A 26854-nucleotide genomic window follows, 5' to 3' on the forward strand; every position below is an offset into this window, starting at 1 on the left:
ATGCTGGCAGGGGCTCATGGGAATTGTAGTCCATGGACATCTGGAGGACCACAGGTTGACTACCCCTGCTCTGGAGGACATTCTGGTCAGAAGCCGCCTCACCCAGCGAGCAAACGAGGAAGCAGCAGAGCTTCCCCCTCAATGGGATCCATCTTCACTGCCCCATGAGAATGCAACAGAAGCTGGACGGGACCATGCAGTCCGATGCTCTGTGTCACACGGTGGCCAAGACCAGGAGCCAACAGGAGGTCTGCCATCAGGACCAGAACTCCAGAACACGGTTGTGCACTTTGGCTCTGCTCGTCCTCCCGAAGTGGTGCGTCGGAGGCCAGCGCTACAGTGTGGAGAGAAGCAGCGGCGGCGTGTGGCCACTGGCTGGTGTGCCACTGCCCCTCCTCTCCGTGCTGCAGTGTTGGCTGCCAAACCATGCCGAAGCGCACACCTCCAGAAGCCTCCCCCCCCCCCAGCACCAAGCGCCAAGCACACAGAACCACTGAAGGGCTCCTGCTCCCGATTTTAATCCAGTCCCCTCTTGAAGCTGCCACCACTTCCTGCAGCCCTGAATTCCATGTGTGCCTTACTCTTTGGGTGAAGAAGGACTTCCTGTTCTCTGCTCTAAGCCCACTGCTCATGAATTCCACTGAGGGCCCATGAATTGTGTCTCTACCTTCAATATCTCATGCAAACTTTAGAAATCTCCATCACGCCACCCCTCAATCTCCAAGCTACAAAGTCTTTTCTTGTACCTTCCTTCATAGGGAAGGTGTTCTATCCTCTTCCTGCACCTCCTCCAATGCTATATCTTTTCTGAAGAAAAGAGGAGACAGGCTAGAACACCCCCCACCCTTCCTGGCCATAGGTTGCTTGGCTCCTGGCCATCCGGATGAATGACCAAACCACTGAGTGACATCAACAGGTGGGAACGGTGGGTCTTCCTGGCCATTGGCAGCTGTCCCAGGTGCCACCCAGAAAGAGCAACAAGGGTTAAGACCTTCCCCTCATAATCCCTAAGCATCTCTTAATGGAGGAACCAGGAGGGTTGTGGCTCCAAAAGTGCATCTGAACTATACTTCAGTTGCAGCCCGTGAGGATCCACCTCAACAACCAGGCCTTGGTCCATCCAGAAGGAGCACATATTGCCAGCGCTTATTCATTATTCTTCGCCTTCAGCACCTAGCCTGGGCAGCAGACTGGGACAGACGGGTTCCTCCCAGAATAAAAGACAACAATGCTCAGCACTCCATATCTTTCCCTGGACCAGGAATGCTGGATTAGGCCTTAAGTATTCTAGCTTTTCAGACATGCAGTCTGAAAGCTCTGCCCATGAGGCTGGGAGTTCAATCCCAGCAGCCAGCTCAAGGTTGACCCAGCCTTCCATCCTTCCGAGGTTGGTAAAATGAGTACCCAGCTTGCTGGGGGGTAAACGGTAATGACTGGGGAAGGCACTGGCAAACCACCCCGTATTGAGTCTGCCATGAAAATGCTGGAGGGCGTCACCCCAAGGGTCAGACATGACTCGGTGCTTGCACAGGGGATACCTTTACCTTTACCTTTATTCTAGCTTTTACAAGAAGCTGGACAGGAAAGCCTAGGGCTTTTTTTCAGTGTAACCCAGCTAACAAGGGAATCAGGAGGCACAAGGCACCTAGGTAGCAAGAACACTACCATATCACCTTGTCCAGGATGACCTGCCTTCACCATGCCACTCCTAGATGCCTCGCTCATAGTTGGGACTCCAGACCAGGGTGGGAGGGATCATCTGCCTGTAGAGAAGACAGACAGAAAACCCACTAGTAAAACCTTTTACTCTACTGGACAGATGATCCAGAGCCACATGAGAGAGAGACTCAGGCAGCTTCCCCACAGGGAGGGAACCAGAGTCCTCATCTGACCTCAGTGACCTGAAGTCCCAACCATGAAATCTACAGCAGGAAGACTCCCAACAGCATCAGCACAACCAATACTAAACCTCACTTTTCAAGACCAAACCAAACCGCAGCGTGGCAGTGAAACTGCCTAGGACAGAGTGCTTCTCAAGTGGCTGAGCTACAACCAGGACCTCTGTGGCCCCGCCCCACCTAGTATTAGTATTACAGGAAGTCGCCCAGCATCTCCTCGCCGCGTGAGGGGAAGGGGATCTGAGAGCTGCTCCTGCTAGCTGTTCCACTGTACAGAAACGCCAAGTAAAAATACACCTGGATTCATAACTAAGGCAAAATCAGGCTACTGTAAGACAAGGTGGAAACTAGGGTTGGGTGCTTCAGCGGCCGAAGCCGCCATTCCAGCCCGAAGCACCCAGCGCCGCGCCCAACCCTGGTGGAGGCTAGTTAGCAAGCAACACTTCAAGGAAGGCTGCCAGCTCTGAACACCCGAGCAACCCGTTATCTTCATCTGAGGATACTAAGCAGGTTCCCAGCGTGGTCCACATAGGCATCTACCAAGTGTTTTAGGAGGTGGGTGGGGCAAGTGAGGCTTTTGCCCAGCAAGGCTTCTGATTGGCTGTGCCGGTTTTTAAGACGGTGGCTTTGGCAACCGCTGCTGCTGCGACTGCACAAGGACCTTCATTGTGCAACTGAAGTCAACCTGTGGGAGCCATTTCAGGTCTTGCTCCACCTCCTGAGGCCGCTCTTTTGTGGCACTCACTTTGAAGCTGCCTCCACCATACCAGGCTGGAATTCTAAAGGTGTTCGCAGGCTCAAAAATGTTGGGGACCCCCGCGGTACCCTGAGGCTGACAGCCCCGTATCAAACACGCATAGTGTGAAACGACCTGTGCTCCTTTCTCAAGTTGGTAGCAGGAGAAAGAGGAGATCAGGAAGGGACTCAGGCTATTTTCCTCCTGGGGGCAGGTAGTGAAGTCTGGGTCTGTCCAGAAAAGGCAGGCTTTTGACAAACCCCCAAGAGCTCTTGGCTCTCAGTGGGTGACCCAGAATTGCTAGAGCCCGTGGATTCAGGGCTGGACCAAGACGTTGTATTGTCTATATTTCTTTCACTTGTCAAAATTATGTTTTTGTTTTTTTGTACAATACCTTTAATCTCAAGTGGGGGTGGGGGGATCAGGCAAAAACTGTTAAAGCAAACAAGTAATCCTGCAGTATTTTCTCTTCCACTGTGTCTCCTTGCTCTGCGTTCTCATGACTACCAGGGAGGGAGTAACACAAGGCAAGAAGGAAAAACAGTCAAGTAGGTAAACTTCATTCTCCGTCTCCAGAGACGTGGCTACGCACCTGGCACCTGCACTCTCTGTCGCTGGATAACTTCAACAGAGGCTTGGACCCATCAGAAATTTCCACTGGTGGATTTCCTCATCGAAGGGACATGACTTTTTTGTTCCCCCATCCCACTGATCTTCTAAATGCCACCCAAAATGGTGCGGGGGGAGGGGGTGTCAGCAGACATCGCCCCCACCTCCCAGTGGATTTACGTGGGACAGTCCCCCACCTGCTTCCTGGGCCATCCATTAGAACCAGAGAACAAAAATGACTTTCAGGGGAACTGCTGTGACATTAGCCAGTGCTTGTGTGGAAAGCAAGACTTCAGCTTAAGACTAAAGCAGGGGTAGTCAAACTGCAGCCCTCCAGATGTCCATGGACTACAATTCCCAGGAGCCCCTGCCAGCGAATGCTGGCAGGGGCTTCTGGGAATTGTAGTCCATGGACATCTGGAGGGCCGCAGTTTGACTACCCCTGGACTAAAGCATTTTGATGATGTGTGGGAAGGTTAAGAAGATGACCTCTCTTCTCTTTGGTGATGTGGGAGAAAACCAGTTGTAAACGGCTTGCTTCCCCAAGAGCCTGCGACTCAGATTTCTAGCATCTCCCTCAAACTGACTTGGATGCAACACACTGAATATCCGATCCTTGAAGCACATTTCAGCTTGACCGGTCATGGCAGCATCAAGTAATGAGCAGGGCTGGTTTATCCATGCGACACCTGCTGCAGACCCTGCACTTCCAGGGGCTCTGCATGGTGCCTCTCCCCCCACCTCCCCATGGATCACCCCCTTTCCCCTCTTTAAGGACCCTCTGAGTGCCACTCCAATCCACTGTGGAAGGCCCCCTCTGCCCCCAGTCTGGCTGCTCCCATCGCAAGTGTACTCTGCCAGGGCCCGCAAATCCTTACACCACTAGTGGTAATAAACAGCCGTTTATCTCTGGCCTGTGAATTCCCCTCCCCCCAGTCGTTAAGTCCTAAACCAGCACAATGGTTAACCACAATTAACCTGCATGCGTTTGAACTGTGGCTTCACTTGGAAAGGACTGTGGCTCAGTGAGAAAGCCCAGCGCAGCACTTGCCGAAAGCCAGGGCTTCACAAACCGTGTTGTTCTGAGGAGGAGCATCTCAGAGAGTGGAACCGGGAGAGCCCTCTGCCAAAGCCCTTTGGAGCAACCACACATGGTCCAGTTCTACAGAAGACAGCTTTAAACTCTAAGCAGATGCATCCCTTGAATGAAATTAAGGTGGCAGCTGGGAAATTTGTGCTTGAGAACAGAGGAAGAGCGTGCATGAGGTCCCACAGCTACCTCTTGAACTTTTTATCAAGGTTAAGGGAAGGGGACATATGACAAGTATACTGAAGATACAATCATTTGCACAAATTCTGCCCAAATTTAATGGGTGGACTCAACAAAGCCCTAATGACAGGGGTTGAACTAGGGCTGTGTGCTTCGGTGCAGTTCATAGAATCATAGAATCCATCAGCCATTTCAGCCAGCACCCCCTCCTCTATGAACTGCACCCATGCACTCAACCCTAGCTGAAACTGGATAACAAATCAAACCAGGCCACACCAGGTAATAAAACCAATCCACAGCCATTTTCTGGTTTTTATTTTTAAGCTGTTTCAAGCAGATCTCTGATTGTTGAGCAGCTACACAAAAGGAACAACCGAAAATCTATCCCCCCCACCCCCCCGCCTCTCATAACATATATTAAGGGTCGCAATTCACAATGCCTTCCTACCTTGTGAATTCCTCGTGGAGATTATTCGGTTCTGATGAATAGTACTTGATTCGGAACTGCAACATGTAGGGTGGCCCGACTACACAAAGAAATAGAAACCAAACAATTGGCAAGATTCGAGATAATGACCGTGTCAGAAGACATTTGGTAAGGTTGATAAACTTCTGATTGGAACAGCACAGATCTGGTGGCAGAGGTGAAGAAGGAGGAAGGAGTGGGAGGGCACAGAGCCAAGGGTGGTGCTGGTGCAGAAAGGGAGCAGAATGGACCAGGGACTCAGAAATGGGGACTCGAGGGTCAATTTTGGAAACTGGTCGATGTGTGAGTCTTGTTATTTGCTTCTTAGAAGGGATGCTTTGTCTTTTTACTTTGGACACGGCACTTAATTGGCTCAGTTAATTGCTTCTCTTTAATTATCTATGCAGAATCAATCAAAGGTTTGTTTTTTAAACAGATAATGTTAAAAAGTAAATAATAACAATAATAATTTCTTATAGCATGCCTTTCCCCAAAGGTAACACTTTTTATTGAGAAGATAAAACGGGGTCAATATTCTGCAATATTTCTACTTTTATAGAAATGCCAAAATGTTAGGAGGTATACCTGTTGCCAGGAAATGAACGATCTATGAAAATCAATGGGGCACCTAAGCCTATCAGACGTTATCCAGAAAAAAGAATCCGGCTTGCGAGACTTACTTCTTATTTGCTTCTTGATGGGTTTTGAGAGGTCCAGCCAGTGCTAGGAAAAGAAAACCATTGTTTAGAAAAAATAGCAGGGTTTTGCTAGTCTTTTACTGTCGCTCAGGGGTCCCCAATGCAGTCCCCGTGGGTACCATGGTGCCCACCAAGTTAAGTGGTGGGGTAAGTGGGGCTTTTGACTGGCTATGCAGACTAAAAGCCATCCTGTCAAACAGAGCATCTGCCTGAAATTTTGATGAGGTGCAATCAGAATCATATACAACTTTGCTGGCTGACATTTTATATCTGGCTCCACCTCTTAGGGCAGCCATTTACTTGAATTAGTGAAATAACACCCAGACTGGTGAACATCTTTCTAAAATCAGTATCTCCGGAACAGTCCCTGATTGTTGAAAACTGCACAGTGGGGTAAAATGCGCGTGGCATCCCACTTGCAAACACGGGATTGTAAACCTCGCATTTGCAGCCCACCATACGGGAGCCCACTCCCACATTTCTCTGCTGCCACTTTGTGCCTTTTCCCCTCCATATGAGGCAGGGGCTTAGGCAGTACAGTAGGGTGGAGTGCTTTGGATGCCGAAGCGCCCAACCCTAATAGAGAGAGAGACGTGAACTTTACTTACCATTCAACCTGACAATCATAGAAAGTGACCAATCAACTCTTAGCGGAGGCTTCAGGGCTTCAAAAGGGCCCCCGAGTACCGGAATTTAATTTTTTTGTAAAGGAGTATTATTCATTGCTATGCGTTTATAGCACTACATTAACCCACTGAATTGGACTTATGATAGGGATTCACTTTCTCCTGTCATTTTGGGGCCTGCTGTTCCGACAACAGCCAATCCATGTCCCACAAACACCCTCATGTGACCTCTGTAACCCACCAAGTGGCACACCCTTCCACCATCTCTCCCTGATCTTTGCGAGAGAACAGCATTTCACAAGAGAGAATGTATTGATGCTGGTTGGGTGGCAGCTCACCTGCCTGTCAATCATTGGAGGCAACCAATCACCATTCAACAAAAAATTACTCAGAGTAGTAAATGGAGAGGGGAGGGCGGGTGCAAGGGCAGGACAAGGCTGGCGAGACTGTTGCGTGTTTCCCCCTCCATATGGGGATCCTTCCTGATTGGAAGCGCAATAGCGGGTGGTATAGAATCATAGAGTTGGAAGGGGCCATACAGGCCATCTAGTCCAACCCCCTGCTCAACGCAGGATCAGCCCTAAGCATCCTAAAGTAGTGATCCCCAACCTGTGGGCCACGGACCACATGTGGTCCTTCGACTAATTGGAGGTGGGCCCCGAAGGACGCCTTCTCTCCCCCCCCCCGGCCCTTTACTACATCCTCCCCCGGCCCCTTACAACACACTTCGGGTGTCATTGTCTCCCATCACTCCCAGATGGGACTATCTCATTGCACAGAAACAAGCTCAGGGTTCCCATTGATTTGTCATTGTCATGAGTTAAAATTTCCATGAAAATAAAATGTTCCTTATGTTCATTGTTGTGGCGTGTCTGTATCTTATTTTGAAGGGATGTTTAAACATTACCATAGTGATCAGAGAGCGTCAGGGCAGTGGTTGAGAGTAGAGGAGTAAACTACCCCCCCCCCACACCGGGCCTCAGTAAAAGACGTTGAGTGGTCCCCGGTGAAAAAAAGGCTGGGGACCACTAAAGCATCCAAGTGGTGAATTGTGTTTTGCCGATTGGCCTCATCGCAACACAAATTGACTTAAAACTTGTGCCACCCCCGCAACTGCCTTCGGTTACAGTCAACGTCGCGTGGAGGCGGCTCTAAAAGCCGCAAGCAACTGGAGGCTATCGCAGAGCATATTCCTCATGCAGAAACAGTCTAACTATAATCTTGCCAATCTTTAAGACAGGTATCAGGATAAATCTGGCAAATTATTGTCCAGTGTGCTTATATACTATCTATAATTGGGGAAATCTATGCCTCTTTTCTTTCAAAGAGACTATCCCAGTGGATAGACAAACCCGGCACCTAGAACCCATCATAGTTTTGTTTTAGAAGAAAATGCTCATGTATAAATCATTGCTTTATTGTATCTTCTATTTCGCAGAAGTACTTTAAATGTAAAAATGGCAATATACTGCATTTCTGGATCTTTGTCAGGCTTTGGATGCTGTACTACATAATTTAATGTGGGATAAACTTTGCTCTATACCAGTTCCTGGTAGGCTGTTAATATTAATATTAATAAATGATCTTTACTTTGACAACCTTGTCTACATTCACCCCTAAAGATATTCTCCTTTGTCACAGCCTACAAAAGCTGGCAACGGTGTTAGACAGGGATGTGTTCTTGCCCCATTTCTTTTCAATTTATATTTCAATGGTTTTACCCCAGGGCTCAGCTTTCTAGTTATTATGCCTCTGTTCAAGGTCATTCTATTCCTATGCTTCTTTTATGCAGATGATATTGTTCTGTTCAATCATACTTCTGTGGCACTTCAAAAATCAATTAAGGATTTCATTCCCGTCAACTTCTAGAAATCAACTTTGATAAATCAAAAATACTTTTTTCCCAAGGAATAAAAAGGTCAAAACCCTGGAAAATGGATGGAAATGCCACTGAATTTGTTAATCATCAGTTTAAATATCTTGGGGATTATTTTAATTATAATCTTTCATGGACCGTGCATATAAAAATGGTTCTTCAGAAGCTTCATTCATTGTTATCAACTTTGAGGCTGTTCTTGTTTTTTACTCTAAGTAGGCACAATATATACCTTGCACCCCCTATAGTTACTTTATTGCAATATGGGTTCCTGGCCCCCTGCAATTATTTGATATAGCACTGCAGAATTTTTTTTGTAGCTTTCTTCCTCATTTTCACATTTTCGGTAATTCAGCCAGAGCTTGGTCTTCCTTAAGTTTCTACTCTAGCCGGGATGAAAGTCTTTAAATTTAGAACTCGCCTTGCTGACCTAGATTAATTACCCAATTTTCCTTCCTTGTACTGGTTCAAGGTAGTTGATTCAAAAGTTGGCTCCCTACTTACAGAGCTAAATAGCATCTTTATATGCATCCAGGAAAAGTTTTTTTAAAGCAACTGGGGTTTGTTAATTACCGATGCAAAGCATAAATGCTCTCCACTACATAATAACATCGTGCTTAGGAAGGTGTTTACTCTCCAATCTTATTTTTATTATTTGACAATTCCTGAATTTAGACAAACATATATGTTAGGGTGATATAACACTTTTAACTCAGCTGAAATGATGGGAGGGCTGAAAACCATTCCATCAGAAAACTGAAGCTGTGTTTTTTGTTTTTACCTACCAGATTGCACATTTCATATCTCTCCCTCTTAATAATCTCTCCCTCTTAATAAAACAGTAAGAAGGGGTGGGGTGGGCTGAGTCCAGGATCAAAACTCCTGGATTAGCCCCTTGGCCCCAGACTGACAAGCGGAGGGGCCAATCGGAAGGTGCAAAGAGCCTTCCGATTGGGCCCTCCCCAGGACAGACCAGAGTTCCAGGGCAATCTGGAGAAATGGCTGCCAGTCTGCTCCTGACCACTACAGGGAGAGGAGGTCAGTAGGGCTGCCAAGGGGGATGAGAACGGAGTCTTGGACAGGCTGCACCAGCCCTTTTTGCCCCAAGGCTGTCCTAACTGTCATGTCCAACTGTCACTTTGCCTCAGAACCCTGACAGAGCTGGCAGGAGGCTGCAGAGTGCTCCCCCTCCCTCCCCCCTCCCTTCAGGCCTGCTGCGGAGGAGCCCCTGACAGGCCCTGACTGAGGGGAGGGAGGCGTTTCCAAGAGCAACGCAGGGGAGCTTGAGGGCCTTGCTTTTGAGGGGGGGGGACTTTCCCCTTCTGCCAAACAGTTGCCTGACAGGGAGGCCACAGAAAAGCCCCTTCTCACTTCAAATACTGCTCTGGCCCGGGGTTAGACATAGCCAAGCCATGTGTCTTTCTTCTTTGCAACTCTTGAGGCCCACTGCACAGCGTTATTTTGCAGACTAAACTGGATACTGTTGCAGAGTTTCTTTTTTTCTCCTGTTTCATCTGCACAACAACCCTGTGCAATAGGCCTCAAGTCTTTCAATTCAACAACAACCTGTGTGGGAGGCCTTAAATGTTTCTTCTCTACCACAACCCTGTCCAAATTAGCCCTTTCAGCCTGGGGAACTGATCTTTATACTCTGCAGGTGAGCTGTAATTCCAGGAGCTCTCCAGCCTCCACATGGAGGTTGGCTACCCCTGGGTTGGAAATATTCCTGGAGGTTTGGAGGTGGGACTTCAAAATCGTACAATGCCTCAGAGTCCAGCCTTCAAAGGAGCCCTTTTTGCCTGCAGTTGAGAGGGAGTGGTGCAGGTGTGTCCCTCCTGGGCTATGGGCTATGGCCAGCCCTTACCAGCAACAGTTTGTATTCTGGGGTGCAGACAAGCAGACCAGCATCAGTCCTGTGAGTCTGGACAGTGCAGGAAGATCTAAATATTTACAGTCTGAAACTGTAAATAGTGAACAAGTAAATGGCTGGAGATACATGGGAACTGAATTAACTTTTTTCAACCTTGGCCTGGTAAATAAAATAACAGTATAAAAAACCTTACTAAGGTCAAGATTGCTGTGCACAGTCTTACTCTTAGGGTTGCCAGCTTCCATGCGAGGCTCTCTACCTCACCTCCCTCATGGGGAGTCTGCTATGGAGAGAGGAAGAGAAGACGATTGGAAAATGCTTTGAGACACCTGAGGCCTGCTGGGTCACTGCAGCCCATTCCCAGTCCTCTCAGACTTCTCACAGCCCCACATCCCTCACTATTGTGGGGAGATGAAGGGAAAAGATGTTTGTAAACCACTTTGAGACTCCTTCGGGTAGTAAACAACAGGGTACAAAAATCTGTTCTTCTAAGGAACAATCATGAAAGAAGCATGTGGGCACATAACATTTTATCAACAGTGAAAAAATGGAGAAGAAGGAACAGGGTGGACACCTGTGTACTGTGACTACCCTATGTGTATTAGGGCAGAGGGGCATTTCAGTTTCTGTGGCCTAATTCACACAAGAGGAGAAATGATGCAGAACTGGGATGAATTGGTTGCCTTGTAATCTTCCCCTAAGAAGAGTCTCCAGTCTGATTTTCCCTTCACACATCTGAAGACATGGTTCTTGCTAGCTCATCTGTAACCACTATGCCACAATTCCCAAAGGCCAGTCATCTCCCACACTCAACCAACATTCCAAACCACAGGTTCTTGACACCCATCTCTCCACACCCACACCCTCATTTGCTACCACCCCACCCCAACCTCCCACACAACACACACATTCAACCCCATGCCCTTACAGACTGGATAACTCCTCCCCTTCCTCTTCCCACTGCCAAGCTCTAGCGCCCGTTGTATTCTTGGAGACAACGGGCTTTGCCCCTAGTTTTTTTATATTGCTGCTATTGTAAAAAGTCACGTGATAAATATATTACTCTCTGGATTGGACACTTGGCAAGCACTCCAAATATTCAGAAACTGAAATTCTTATTTCCCTGCAAGCTAAAAAAAAAACGTTTTGCTATATAATTTCTGTACATCTGACCAAATGAATTTATTTTTAGGAAGCAATGCAGTTAGGCCCTAAGAAAATTCTCGAAAGGCCTGAACAGAAAAATCATCACACTTCTTTTCTTGAAGGAGGGCCACAACACTAGGAATAGCAGAGAAACCCCACGTAAAAGGTCTTGTACTATCCTACAAGAAGATTATAGAGTCATAGAATCCTAGAGTGGGAAGGGGCCAAACAGGCCACCTAGTCCCACCCCGTGCTCAATGCAGGATCAGCCTCAAGCATCCAGGACAAGGATCTGTCCAGCCTCTGCCTGAAGACGGCCAGTGAGGGGCAGCTCCCCACCTCCTTAGGCAGCCCATCCCACAGCTGAACTAGACCCATAGAATCCTAGAGTGGGAAGGGGCCATGCAGGCCATCCAGTCCCACCCCCTGCTCAGTGCAGGATCAGCCTCAAGCATCCAGGAGAAGGATCTGTCCAGCCACTGCCTGAAGACCACCAGTGAGGGGGAGCTCCCCACCACCTTAGGCAGCCCATTGCACTGCTGAACTAGACTTATAGAATCCTAGAGTGGGAAGGGGCCATGCAGGCCATCCAGTCCCACCCCCTGCTCAGTGCAGGATCAGCCTCAAGCATCCAGGAGAAGGATCTGTCCAGCCACTGCCTGAAGACCACCAGTGAGGGGGAGCTCCCCACCACCTTAGGCAGCCCATTGCACTGCTGAACTAGACTCATAGACTCCTAGAGTGGGAAGGGGCCATGCAGGCCATCTAGTCCCACCCGCTGCTCAGTGCAGGATCAGCCTCAAGCATCCAGGAGAAGGATCTGTCCAGCCACTGCCTGAAGACCACCAGTGAGGGGGAGCTCCCCACCACCTTAGGCAGCCCCTTCCACGGCTGAACTAGACCCATAGACTCCTAGAGTGGGAAGGGGCCATGCAGGCCATCTAGTCCCACCCCCTGCTCAAGGCAGGATCAGCGCCTCAAGCATCCCGGAGAAGACTACCTGTGAGCTCCCCACCTCCTTAGGCTGCCCGTTCCACTGCTGAACTACTCTGGCTGTGAAAATGGTTTTCCTGCTATCTAGCCAATATCGTTCTCCACGTAGTTTAAACCCATTCCTGCTGGTCCTCTCCTCTGCTGCCAACAGGAACCCCTCCCTGCTCTCCTCCAAGGGACCACCTTTCAAATACTTAAAGACAGCAACCCGAGCTTCCTTGGTGATCTCTCATCTAATCTTAACCAGGGCTGATCCTGCTTCTCTTCTGAGATCTGATTACATCAAGGTCTGGACAGGAGATCAGCAGCCATGGTTTGCCATTGCTTGCCTCTTACCAGCAACTCTAGGCTTCTTTGGGGATCTCCCACCCAAGTGCCAACCATAAGCTGACCCAGCCTAGCTTCTTGGATGACAAGATTGAGGTAGCCTGGGCCATCCAGGTCCAGGTCACTGATGCAGTCAAGTATTTGGGATTCCTTGGAGGTCAGTCCTCCAAAATCCTACCCAAGCTCAATTTATTCCTTCCCCCTGCCTCTCCCCCCGCCCCCCGGAGCCCAGGGAAGACTGGAGAAAAACAAGAGCAGTCCCTGTTCCCAACAGGGTCGCTTTTTGCCTCCGACTGATCATTACACAGCTGTTCGGCCAGTGCCTGCTGAATGTCATGGAAGATCAGCTTCAGCAATAAATTACTGCTGCTAATTTGTGGGCGTCCACCCGCCCCAGGCTTCTGGCGTCATCACAAGCCCCAAATACAGCAAATGGCCCCAAAGCAGGCCAGGTTCTCTGTTTATTGGGGAGGGGGTGTTGCTGCAAAAGTGTGACTCTGTTTGGAATGGATTCAAGAGGGTGACTGGGTTGGTCTGAAGTCGTACGACAAAAACAGATTCCAATAGATTCCAACAGAGTGCTTGCACTCAAAAGCTCCCGCCTTGAATAAATCTTTGTAGCTCTTAAAGGTGCTCCTGGACTCTATTTTTGTTCCGTTTGGAATGGGCAGCGGGGTCACAGGCGCACACGCAAATAGATCTTCTTGAAACACTGCAGGAACCTTTCCTGCACAGACAAAAGCTGCTTCCTTTGGAAGACGTCCGTGGTAAAGGGCCTGGGACGGGCTTTACCTTCTGCTTTTTACAGACAGTCAGCTGTGCAAAATCCACCCCCAGGGCCAGCCTCGCTGGAAGTTCTTATTCAATAAACAGCGTCTCACTAGCTGTGGGATCCAATTTTCCTCAGCCCATTCATTCAATCCCGGTCAAGCATAAAGATCAACCTGGAAATGGCTGTGCGGAGGAAAGGACTCCGAAATGGCAAGAGGCCGAACTGCTACACATTTTGCACAACCGCAGGACCCGTTTGCCTTCTTAATTTTCCAAGTCTACTTTGTTGAGAGGGAAAAAATCTTCTCTTCTCATTTACAACCAACATACACGAGGGGCGAGGGACTGTTGGGGAGTCAACTGTTTGCAAAGAATAAAAGCAAGAGATGCATATCCACACACACACAAATGCTCATTATTACACATCAAAACTCTGTATATATATATCTGTACCCACGTAGGAATAATACTGCAAGTTGAATCTCCCTTGCCTTCCATTAGGGCCTGTGCCCACGCTGCCTTAATTAATTACCAGGGAAAGTTAAAAGGCTGCCGGTCATTTCTGGCTTTTCTACCATTATCCAATACCCACTGGCCCCCAGGGCTTCCCTTTGGATGGGTTAAAAACTCGGGATCTGACATTCAGTATAGACACCGCCTTGGGTAGGGGAACCACTGGCAGTTCCAGATTATGCCCCATGGTTTATGCTGCTCAAATGGGATCACACTAGGGTTGCACACGCCAGCGTGGTTTGGCCACTTTGGCAATTGCTAGAGGCCGAGGTGGCCAGCTCCGCACCTGCACAGTCCCTCATCTCCGCGCCACTGGCTGCCTCGGGCTTCAGTGATCGCCAAAGCAGCCGAACCTGCTGGAGCACACAACCCTAGATCACACCTCTTGGTCCAGGATCACCTTCCACAAACTTCGAGAAGCCTCACACTTGAAACAATGACAACCACCATGTTAGAATCAGGTGGGTCACCATGTCTGTCTGAGGTAGCACAACAAAATCTGAGGCCAATGGCACCTTTAAGACCAACAAAAATTTATTCAAGGCGTGAGCTCTTGCGTGCAGGCACAGTGCCTAAACCAGAAGACACCTTTCCCCTCCAAAACTATATTGTCCCTTTAAGGACATTCAACAGCACCAAAGAATCAAAAGCTAAATGACTGTTTGTCCGTTTTATCAATAGCGTTCTTTCTTTAGGGCGGCTCCACTACTGGCACAGCGGCCACGGGGCGTGGCTGGCTAGGGCAGCATAACTACTTACATGAAGGATCTGACTTCTTTGTGTGCAATGAACATTTATTCTCAATGCCAGGGTAAATTTTACTAATTCTGAATGAATTGCCATAGATAGATTTGCAATGATTTTATTTTAATGTAACCTAGATGGAATCATGTTTATCCAAACTACAGCTTTAATGCCCAGCACACATTGGGAGAAGCTTCTGTAACATCCTTCCTCATTAATGCTTAACTTCATTTCCCATGTGGTCTTCTACGATCAAAAGCTATTTATAACGGCTGGAAAGTAGGCTTTTGCAGTTGTTTTTCTGAACCCTGAACTCAAAAGTAATATAATTTAGCTGTAATTTCCTCATTATTAGAATGAGCTGTAATATGTATCTACTAGAATTTAAGCCTGCTGTAAGAAAAATACAGCGGGCGCTAGTGGGCAGGGCCATAAGGCGGGCCCAGGAACAGCCTCGCCACGTCTGCAATGTGGCGAAGCTGTCCCCGGGACCGGGAGAAGGCCCCCACCCGCCCGCCTACCCGGCCACTACCTGGGGCCTTCTCTGTGTCTGTGACACGGCGAGGCTGTTACTGGGCCAGGGAGAAGGCCCCTACCTTCTGCGCCCCCCCCCCCTGCAGCGTAAAGGGACCCGGGGCGGGAAAGGAGCAGGGATGCCGCGTCTTTGACGTGGGGTCCCTGCTCCTTTCCCGAGGGTGAGGGGAAGCCAGCCGGCGGACTTACAGTCAGGGAAGGCTTCTTCCTCTGAGTGGTGACTCCCTGGCCAGCCCAGGTGAGGCCGGGCCACGCAGCAAATGGGGAGCCGCTGAGGGTATTGTTTTAATTCTGGACCACGCCATAAAGAGCTACCCTCAACCCTGGCGCAACATGTGAGTGGAGCTGATGGGGCTACAGTTCGAGATTTGATCTGAAGAGCTAGGGAACTTTCGACAGTCCCCCTCCCCAGAGAAACACAAAAAGAAAGCTGAGGTTAACAAAATTTATTCCAGTGTAAATGTTGCCAAGATGGAGCTCAATTCATCAGAGGCATCTGACAGAAGCAAGCTATGACTAAAAAATAAATAAATCTGCAGCTGGAATAAACTCTGCTAATCTTTTATGGTGCTACCATTCTTCCATTTTATTTTGCTACGACGATAGATCAGTGTGGCCACCCTTCTGGAACCATGAACAGCAATAAGGGCATGCTTTTACTTTAACTCTGTTCCCAGACTTTATTTGGAAGTACAAAAAACAACAACACCTCTTCTTTTTTGTTGGTCTCCTGGGATCTTCACGAAATGGAATGGGAATGGACCAGGACTTGCATAATGACAGTTCAAAGCATTGTTTGGATTCATATATTCAATACAGACATAGGCAGGAATACAAGGACAGTCCTATTTGATGACCCTCCTGTCCCACTACCGGGACTTTCATGCAGTTGCACAAGCCATGGTGACGGCCAAGCCAAGTGACAGCCAAGATTCAGTTAACTTCTGAAACAGTTCCCAAACCTCTTCACCACCACTGCCATTGTGAGGTTCCCTCATCTCTCCACAAGTGTGGCCATGCCCTTGCTCCTCAAACTCAAACTGTCAACTCACCCTGCCCATTTAGGATGTGTACATACACATAGCCATAAATATGAAGCTGCCTTATACCGAATCAGACCTCAAGGGCAGTACCGTCTACTCAAGACCAGCAGTGGCTATTCAGGCAAAGGTCTTTCACATCACTGTCTACCTGACCCTTTTAGCTGGAGATGCCAGGGGTCAAAATGGGACCTGCTGCATTCCATTGAGTCATGCCTCTCCCCAAAGAACATGGCGTCTCTGCAGGGCTCTACGGTGCAGTCGCCGAGGACAACACAGGTAAGTCCCTGCCTCCTGGCCAACTCAGAGCCTAGAAGGAACAGGGGTAGCTCATCTCCTGTCATGTCAAGCTATGGAGCCTGCAGAGCTCCCCTTGAAGTCAAATTCAAGATCCCAGACTCTCCCCACTGGGGGAAGGAGTTAGTGACAGGGAGGACGGATCTGGGTCCACAGCACAGTTTGGTGGTCAGCATGCAAGTTTCCAGTCCCGGCATATTTTACCCATGACCATCATCTCTAGGTTAACCCTTTCCCACCTGCAGCATTTTCTCCCTCAACATGACCTGCTTCTTTATCTGTTCACACATGAACTCCAGTTCCCCCATCCGGTCCCTGCCTGCCTTCTCTTGCCTTGCAGGTTCCCTGCTTTCCCAACAAGTCTGTCCTTCCCACCCTGCAGGCTGCACTGCTTCTGCCCACAGTACGATGTGGAAAGAAGAAATGCAGAACGTGCAGTGCTGATGAAATTATTAATATTAATAATTCATAATATATAGCTATGAAACATACTGGTTATGAAATCAAAAATTAAAATCTGAAATTTAAAATGCTCCAAGTAAGAAATATTGTATTTTGTAAGGACTGTTTTGAGGATTATAATGAAGGGGATGTTGGGGAGAGAAGCTTCTTCTTGCTATACTTCTGATGGTCTAGAATGGCTTTTGATATGTGTGCTTTGCCATAGAGCCCCTCCTCCTTTCTTCTGTCCCTTTTATCCTGCTGTTTTGTTTTGTTTTGTTTATTAATTTTAATGAAGAACATTGTGACTTCTGCCATTTCTCCACATTTTCTAATGATTGCCTTTAAGGCCAGCATCACCTGAGCTCCTGCAAATCCCACCAATAAATAAACAAATCAATAAGAGCACCTTGTTCTTGTCGCTGCCTTGGTTCCACCGGATATATCCACACTTCTGAATGTAAGCCCTCTTCATGCAAATAATGCGAGACAGAAAAATAACTTCCAAAATGTTATGAGATTCAGAGCTGGAAACCTACTTGCACCAGCATTCTTTAGGGAGGCTATCCAGAAGGTTTCGGCTCTGCCTGTTAGAGAACTCGGGTAATAACAACAGAGGCAAAAAGGATCAGGAGGGCAGCCAAACAGAGTTTGAGTCCTGTGGCACCTTTAAGACCAACAAAGTTTTGTTCTGGGGCTCAGGTTTTGTTTGTGTGTGTGTGTGTATGCTGCTTAAATACTTGGAAAATGTATTTTGTTTCATCTTAAAGGAGCCACTGGACTCAAAACGTTGTTCAGAAGTACAAAGAAAGTGGCAAATCCAAGCCCAACTCAGCTTGTGCCAATACTGTAAACCTTTTCTCTCTTCACTGTAAGACATAAGGGAGGCCGCTATACTTCCAGCTCTATCATCTAGCCTTCCTAAATCCGCATTTCCATCTCTGCAAGACCAGCCTAAATTGGTTTAAGTTTGCTACCTCTGCTAATCCAAATGTTTTTGTACAAGAGAACCTATGAAAAAGTTCTCCTTTGTCAAGGTACTAATTATTCCTTCCAGAAACCACAATTACTGTGATAAGAAAACTGCATACATACCATCACCTGGGACATATCTATGAACTGCAGGCCAAAGTAGTCTGTTTCAACAAGATCCAGGTGGTACACAATCTGGTCAAACAAATCTTGCCCTTTTGCATGTTTCTGTAAGAAAAAAATATATAGTTGTGGGTTTTTTTTTAAAGAATCATAGAATAGAATCATAGAGTTGGAAGGGGCCATACAGGCCATCTAGTCCAACCCCCTGCTAAACGCAGGATCAGCCCTAAGCATCCTAAAGCATCCAAGAAAAGTGTGTATCCAACCTTTGCTTGAAGACTGCCAGTGAGGGGGAGCTCACCACCTCCTTAGGCAGCCTATTCCACTGCTGAACTACTCTGACTGTGAAGAAGAGGAACACAGTTCTGCGTACATATATGATGCGCACCTGGGGAGAACAGACCCACCCCTTTTTGACATCTGTGTAATGAAAGTGGATAAGCTGAATTAGGCCAGTTTCTCTTCAATCCTGTCTGACGGTGCATGGCACGCGCACACATCAGGGAACACAAGATGCAACACGTCAAGTAATAAAACATCCCACATCAACTATAAAGTGAGAACATTGCAAAAGTGTCTGGGAAATCTGTGCGCTCCTTGCTGAAGGAAGATTTCAGAATTATTAATTATCCAGCATGCAAAGAGAAGGGAAAAACTGTTGTACAGTACTGAGGAGTAATTTCGATGCCTCTGGTAGCTTTCCATGAAAATTCGGAACTATTTGCAGTTCTGTTGGCACTCTCCCATGACTGGCAGTCGCCCAGGCCGTGAGCCAAGACGAAATGAAGGGAGGCCCACCAACCTAAGGCCCATGTGGACACCATTCTGGATAGCAACCGAGCCTCACGCCTACCTAATATGGAGATATGCTGCCATCACACCCATGCAAATTCGGTATCTGCGTGGCCGCACCATGTAGGAACCAGAAATGAGCAAGACCAGGGCATCCTGGGGGAGGTGTGAGGCTTGGCCAGTGTCCTAAGCGCCTTCAGCCAACACCATATTATGCCTACCAAAAGCACAGGAATCAGTGCAAATGCTCCTGTTGAATTCAAACTGGAACGCAAAGCAAACCCCCCTCTTGCCTGCTTCCTATCCCACCAATGCAGGCCTGGCACAGGGGGCAGGACTCCTAATTCACACGGCACCGAGTGTGTCCCTGTCCCTGTGCCTTGCACACGTATGTGGGGAGGGACTCTAGAGAAAAGGCACCAGGAGGTGAGGATGAGAACAAGCATTGTGTCTGCCTACTGCTAAAGCTGCTCTTTTTCCGAAACCTCCCGGGGCACCTGCCTCAGGACAGACAAATGTCCATCTGCAAAAATCTGACCATTATCGGAAACACTTTGAAAACGTGAACAATTTCCCGCCCTTTAAGTGAATCCCTGCGGTCCATACCGCTTCTCACTCGAGCACTGCCCTTCCCCCTGAGCTCTTGGACGTGCAGAAGGAAGGACCCACGAAAGAGCTCTCAGGTGTGCCCACGGCCAATGTACAGAGCCTGTTGCCACAATCACGGTGCCCGGGAGGCGTGCCAAGAACACGAAGCCTGCATACTTGGCTGACCTTGGCTTAGCAGCTTCCGTCAACCTCTCCTGCTTGGTCAAGCGGGTCAACGTCTCCTTGCTTCTGTGAGTCTCACGGTCTGCCTTAAAACCATCCTGGCAGCTGCTTCCCCAGACCACTTTGCCGCAAGCTTTTTAGACTGAAAGCCGCAGATTTCCGCACAGCCAATGTTCTGCCCTAAAGGCAATATAGTCATCTAATGCATATATTATACAGAGACAAGCACTCCTCTTTTGCAATTGCACTTTGCCCTGTCAGACAGCTTGCTGCAGACGGAAAACAACTTCTCAGCCAATCAGTAGCAAGCAAAATGGGTTCTGCTTGCAGCACCTGTCAAAGGGCACTAGCAGGAGGTGTCCATCCTTATCTGAGTCTCACCTACCCCGAACGCTCGGCTGAGGCATGCGCTGTGGCGTTTCCTGACATTTTAAGAGGTATCTATTCTCCCTTCCTTACAATGCACACAACTTCCGCCTCGCTGAAATAGCACGACTCAAGATGGTCTTCTGGGTGAACGACCCCTTTAGAAGGTGGCGGTTTTATCACCCAGGGCCTTGAGCCAAACACTCCCATAGAAAAGACACTTGCCTGAAACAGACAGCTGGGAAGCGGCATAATAATACACCAACTTCACCTTTTGTTCTCTGGGCCGACATGTAAATATGTTTCTCAAAAGCATTTTTAATACTTTCACGTTTCAGACAGAAGGATTCCTAAAGCCAAAAAGAAACCTCTCCCTTTAGCACCAAAGACGACATTCATACAGTCTTTGATAGTGATACAACACACAGGGAACAGATCGTATAAATCCTCCATTGACAGATATCGCCCTCCCAGCCATGGATAGAGCAAGCACTGACTGACGTAGCAGCTCCACAAAACATGGCATACCAAATCTGACCGTGACAAAAACATGTGACCCTGTGTCTTCATATTCTGGCGTGGGAACAAATTCTGGTAGACCAGGGGTAATCAAACTGCGGCCCTCCAGATGACCATGGACTACAATTCCCACAAGCCCCTGCCAGCAAATGCTGGCAGGGGCTTGTGGGAATTGTAGTCCACGGTCATCTGTAGGGCCGCAGTTTGACTACCCCTGCAGTAGATGCTTAATTTGCAGGCACTGGAGCAGGGATCTCCAACTGGGGGTCCGGGGAACCCTGGGGCTACGTAAGTACTCCCAAGGGGCTAGCCGGCCTTTCCCAGAAGTGCAGACGCCCACAGATGACACCCAGCCGTCACTGGGGCCCACTTCCCCTGTGGCTCCACAGGCCTAGTCTCTTTCTTCCCAATGGAATCGATAAACGATCAATGATCGATTGATTGGCTAGCCCCCACATCTTGCTCACAGCTGATGCCTAGGATTTTGGAAAGACATTTCATATTTGCACCTGATTGTTCCTTTCCCCTGAACAAAAGCAAACTTGCAGCAGATACAGTAAGGCCTCTCCTGGCATCTCCTGTTTGGTCCTGAGAATTATGAAAAAGGATATTGAACGTACATTTTTGAAGTAGAACAAAAGAGCCAATTAAGTCAACCCAAACAGCGTGCTTCAAAATAGCCTCTGGGAACAGGTCAGATCTCACAGAACATCAAGTTCAATGGGGAAAGGAAACACACAAACATTTCACTTCAGCACAGCACATTCTAGATTTTCCACAAAACTTCAAATGAATAATTAGCAGCAATAAGAAGACCCATAACCGTTAAGGAGCTCAACCCGGGCATGAGACAGACCAGCCAGCAGGCACCTCGAGAGGGCGCATAAACCACGGCCTAACAAGACTACAGTGCAAGGAACATGCGTGCGCACAGACTTCCAACAGGCAGCACCATGCTGCGTACCCCACTGGGGAATCATGGCAGCTGGCAAAAACAGGTGCCAAGGAGAAGATATCTGCAGTCCTACACAGTAGTTATTAACTGGGCCTCCTGCAAGAGGGGAAGTCTTCTCTCAGGAAAATGCCTCCATGGAGGGAATGGGTGTGCAGAATCCAACCCATGGGATTTATTTATTTATTTATTTATTTGTTTGTTTGTTTTTTATCTGACTGTTCAAAGAACTCTTTGCAGATATAATATTCCTGGTTGTCTTCCCAGCAGTGAAAAGGGGAGCAGCCAGAGCGCCATAATGGCTTAGAGTAGGGTTGTGCGCTTTGGCGGACGAAATGCACAACCCAGGTTTAGAGGGTTGGGCAGGGATCCGGGAGACCACTTGTGTCAGGCAGTGCGCTGGGTGACCTTGGGCCTCACCTACCTCACAGGCCTGTCCATCAAGCATCTTATCAACTCGCTGATTAAATTTGCAGCCCAACATGGCCGTGCCCGGGATGGGAAGGTAGAGCCTGTGCCCCCCCACTGTGCTCCCAGATCTCCCCCACGTCCTCCCAGGGGGGGTCACCGCCCTTTTTTCTCTTCAAAGCACCATTTGGCTGGGATGCAAAGGAGTGTCCCCAGGTCACCAGGAACACCCCTGACCTTCTCACCTCCCCCTTCCTGCCCCAAATGCTGAAGTGGGAGAGGAAAGGAGTCAGTCCACGTCCTGTGAGCAGAAGTCATAGCATCCTACGAAGAGGACGCTTCTGAAAGGCCGCCCTGCTCAGGTGGACGGACCATCAGAACCATTCCTGGGGGGACACTCTGTTAAGAGGGGGAGAGCCCCTCTGAATCTGCTGGACTGCCCCTACAGCGTGCAGAGAGAATGTCGTTAAGGGCTTCCCACAATATTGTGCCTTTAAATCAACCATTTCTATGAGGACAGAGAAACATTCAAACATTTAAAAGTCCTTATTTAAGAAAAGAAAAAGAAAATCTGTGCCCCATTTCAACAGAGCTTTATTCTAGCCTTCGTTTGTTTTACTCGGTGTTAAGAAATATCGTCAGAAGGTACAAATCGCCCCAACCAGGACCGAAGGACCCAGCCGGGCCTGTTATTCCGCACAAAGAACAGAAGCCGGTGGTGAGTCAGCAATTTTAACCGTGTAAGATTACATCTCGATAAGGACGGACAATGCTTGGCTCACGGCCCTGCCGACTGCTGGAGGACAGCAGATACTCTGGCCAACCTTATACTTACGCTGAGCGGTTAGCCCAGTCTTGACAAAAGTCATCGAATCCCACCCGAGCAGCCCTACAGAAGAAAACCTATTAGGCAGAAGTCAGCCGCTCTGAAACGCCAGGCAGAGGGCTTTTGTGCCTCTAACTCAGGTTACATTCAGCTAAATTACCCTTCAAATGTTCTACAGGCAAGAGAGAAAGAGCAATTCATGGTTCCAAGCCCCACTCCTCGGTTCAGGGGAGGAAATATAAGCCAAGAGCTCTTGTGGTTCTCTTTGTGGGACTGAGCAAGGGATCCACGAGCATTTGTATGCCATACTACTCTGCTTGCGCCTTATTCACTGCCAGAACAAAGTCTGAGTGCGGTGACACCTTCAAGACCTACACAGTTTAATTCTGGGCATAAACTTTTGTCTGCACACGTCTTCCGAGGAGGAGAGCTGGCCTTCAGACCAACGTGGCGATCCACCTGCCTCTTTATTCAGTGCTGTGCTTCTGTGACACAGGCCAGGTTTTCAGAAGCTGAATCAAAATATGCAAGACGACACAGTCTGGACGCAGCTTCTTCAAAAGGACAGGGTGTGTATTTACTGAAGATGCAACTGAGCATTCAAAGGGCTACATCAGGCACCACTACATCGGTTGCCAAGGGCTCTCCTCTCCCCCTTGCTGAGTTAAATGTACTCCCACCCCCACCCCCTCAATTGCTCCTCAGCAGGCATGCCAGATATCAGCCTTCAGCACGGCATTTCAGCACTCCAAACCAAAGACGAGACATTCAGGTTGGTCCTGATTTATCCCACATCGTTACAAGTTACAGCTGGCCCAGACCCGGATTCTCTCCAGGCAAACGGCAGAGGCGGCATTTCCTGCAAAGAAAGGGAGTGTCTTGCTGTAGGCCAGCCAGGCCGGGCTCTGCGGAAGGATTCTGCTTTCTCTTCCAGATGGCCGCTCCGCAGGCCTGCCCCGGTCCTCTCTTAATGCCGACATAATCACCGTGTTGACTATTGACTTACAAGACTCCCGTTGGGTTCCTTCCAGGCATTTCACTGGCTCGGCCCTTGGCAGCCAGAGGGGCAGCGACAGCCATCATAGGCAGGGGATTGTTAACTGCTGGTTTGCAAATGCAGCCATTCCCTGGATTCAAGCCAGCCCAGGCCAACGTCTGCACTGTCCCTCTATTGTGCTGATGGCCTCTTCTCGAGCGGTCCAGCCCCAGAATGACGGGGCTGCCCCCAACCCTCTGCATTTCACCTTCGTTTCTTTTCTCCTGGCAGGTAGCTGCCCCCTCTGGGCTGGGAAATACCTGGAATTTAGGGGCTGGAGTCTGGGGACCTCATCAGGGTGCAGCCTGGAGGTTGACAACTCCACTTCGCACTTTAAGCGCTAACTAGACTTTGGCTCAGGTAAGTTGCAGAGCCAGAAATAACTACTTCAGGGCTGCCTGTACGTAACGTGGCAAAGGTTCAACTTAATATGGTGTGTGTGTGTGTGTGTGTGTCTGTCTGTCCATCAGTGGCTGGCAGCCACAATGCGTAAAGGGAATACCTCATTTAATGTTCAGTGGGTGTGTAAAAGTCCCTCCTGTGACCATAGAGAATTGCTGCCAATCTGAGTAGGAAATACATCAGTTTTGTATTACACGCAAGGCTAGAAATAATTTGTTCATGTCAGTTCTTGAAGTAGGTATGTCTGTGTTTTATTTATCTTATGGCTAAGCCTAATCTGTACTTTTATAATTGTATGCTTACTTCAGCATTACTTCAGTATTTTAATTGCATGTTACTGTTATCTTAATTTGTCTACTGTATGATGTTAAGGCTTGTGGCTATAACACATAATAAATAACTTACTTCTTGACTTTGAAGGATCAATGGTCTGGTTCAATATTCAAACCCTTCAGGCAGGTCTTGGGATGGAAAAGGAAATAAGAGAGGTAGATAAAGTAGATCGTGTCATTATACTGGGAGACTTCAACTACCTTAACATTGATTGTGCTGTAGAAATGAGATTCCTAGACATCACCAATGATTCTGAACTGGGCCAGCCTGAAGGGTAGTGATCTTGGACTTGGTTCTGAGAGGGTCTCAAGACTTGTCAGAGACATAGAGGCTGTTGCACTAATGGGGAACAGGGACCCCAATACTATTACGTTCAGCATTCTGGTCAAGTCCAAAAGTCCAAAACCCCGAAAGTCTAAAACTGTCACGCTTAATTTAAAAAGAGGGAACTTTACAAAAATGAGAAAAGTTAAAAGAAAGCTGAAAGGGAAACACAAGAGAATCAAATTCCGAGAGGATGCTTAGAAGTTGTATAAAACTACACTAATTATGCATAAAGCCACACTAATAGAACACACTAACTGAAAGCAGAAAGCATTTCACTGCCAAGTCTAAAAAAGCCTTGCATAGTTAACAAGTAAAGGAAGTTATAAAAACAAAGAGGCTTCTTTTAAAAGCCAGCCTGCTCAATGGGCTTACCACTAGCCCAAAACCACATGCCTCGAGGGAACTGTTGGAAAAGGGGTGGGCAGTGGTTCTAGCCCTTTCAGGAGGATCCCAGATCTTAACTGCCCTGACCTCAGACCTGGTAGAAGAGCTTCATCTTGCAGCCCCTGCAGAACTGGTAAAGTTCCTCAGATCTCCAAGGAGCTCATTCCACCAGGTCTGTGGCAGGACCAACAAGGCACTGGCCTGGATCAGGGCCAGGTATACCTCCTACAGGCTGGCTATTGCAGATTTGATTGGCTGGCCCGATTTTTAAAAACCGTGTTTGGCAGCAGTCCCCTTCACAGCACAAGGACTGAAAGTGAGCCGCGGCAGCCATTTTGAGGCTGGCCCTGCCTCCTGCAGTAGCCATTTTGTGTGTGGCTGCACTCACAACTCTTGTGTCAGGATTTCAAAGGTGCCCACAGGCGCAAAAAGGTTGGGGACTCCTCGCCCTAATGGGGTATGTGTGCTAGGAGATACTAATAAGCAACTGCATTGCGCATGTGCAGGCACATGAACACACAGATACTTGTAGATATTCTGCCTGCCCTGACAATGCCCATTTTGCTACTCTAGAATTCATAAAGGGCGGAAGAGCTCATTGCTATTCACGTAAAATAGCTGATTAGAAGGTGTCACGTGTGCGCAGGGGCTATTAATCCAACCTTTATGCTAGAAGGACTCAAGAACCCAACAGTAGAAAGCAGTTAGTAAATCGCCTCCTTTGTGTGCTGATGTCATCGAGTGCATTTCCAACCTCAACATAATCCTTTCATGTGTTAATGCTTAACATTCCATGTGGCTAAGGCCCAGCATAGCTAAGGTAATATCAGTTTAAGCCAGCCGTTGACTGTTTTTATTGCCAAGATTACTTGGTTTTCACCTCCCTTGCCACCAGCAGGCTAAAATTGGACACTTTTTTCACACCGTCATAAAGGAGCCTTGGGATAGAATTATGAAATTACTAAAGTCTTTTTCCCCCTTGTATCGGCAATTAAAAACAAATATCGTGTGCTAGAGCGAGACAGGTCTCTAAGGAAACGAGCTTATTAAAACACAAATTTGCTTCCTCTTAAATTCAGGGAACAGACTGACATTGAGAAATGTGGATATGGGCGAAGTTTGGCACCTAACAGAGGAGTTTCGCAACCACAAGAGTATCTTGCAGCACAACATGAATGTCAACAAACTGCAAAATCACCACCCCCGTGCACCCCAAGCAAGCAAACTGTTTGCACAACCAGGCATGAAGCCATAATTTTAGCCCAACTTGCCCCCAGAAACCTCAGGAGGTATACAAGAGGTTTCCTTCCTCAGTTTCACAACAACCTTGTAAAGTAGGTTAGGTTGCTCCAGGTCTCCAAAGGAACTTCACGTGACACTTGGGGATTTGTGACCTAGTAATCTTCTGGTCCAGGGTGCAAACTGCACGGAGCTTTTATTCCAACCCCAGGTCGATTCAGTCCCTGCCCTCTACACAGAATGCGATTTCCATTTGGATTTGGGGCGATTTAAATTTTCCTTCTGCAGCAAGAAGGATTGATCCGGAGTGACCCTACCTTTATTGTGCGATATCTTGGAGTGCTTTTAATGCTCAATATATTTTAAAATCGCATTGTTTTGAATAGGGAACCCATGATTGGTCATGTGATAAGCCTGCCTTAAAGGAGAAGCCCCTAATTTCTCTCAACTTCTGTTGGGTCTTGGATTTTTTTTCTGCCTTCTTCGATCCTCTTACCCCCCCCCCCCTTCAAGAAAAGAAAGGTTTTTTTCCTTCGTCCTCTGACTTCT

General features: G+C 48.1%; 1 protein-coding gene across 4 annotated transcripts in view; it reads right to left on the bottom strand.

Moving 5' to 3' along the window:
• Positions 1-26854, bottom strand: part of EPB41L4B (erythrocyte membrane protein band 4.1 like 4B) — a 103478-nt gene that overhangs the window by 63999 nt on the left and 12625 nt on the right. For all 4 annotated transcript variants that reach the window (XM_077302657.1, XM_077302658.1, XM_077302659.1 and 1 more), the window contains exons 2-4: positions 17951-18055; positions 5660-5702; positions 4962-5040 (exon numbers count right to left, since the gene is read on the bottom strand). In XM_077302657.1, the coding sequence (XP_077158772.1) occupies positions 4962-5040; positions 5660-5702; positions 17951-18055 (227 nt within the window). The remainder of the gene's footprint in view (positions 1-4961; positions 5041-5659; positions 5703-17950; positions 18056-26854) is intronic.

Source organism: Paroedura picta, chromosome 11, assembly GCF_049243985.1.
Source record: "Paroedura picta isolate Pp20150507F chromosome 11, Ppicta_v3.0, whole genome shotgun sequence".
NCBI lineage: Eukaryota > Metazoa > Chordata > Lepidosauria > Squamata > Gekkonidae > Paroedura > Paroedura picta.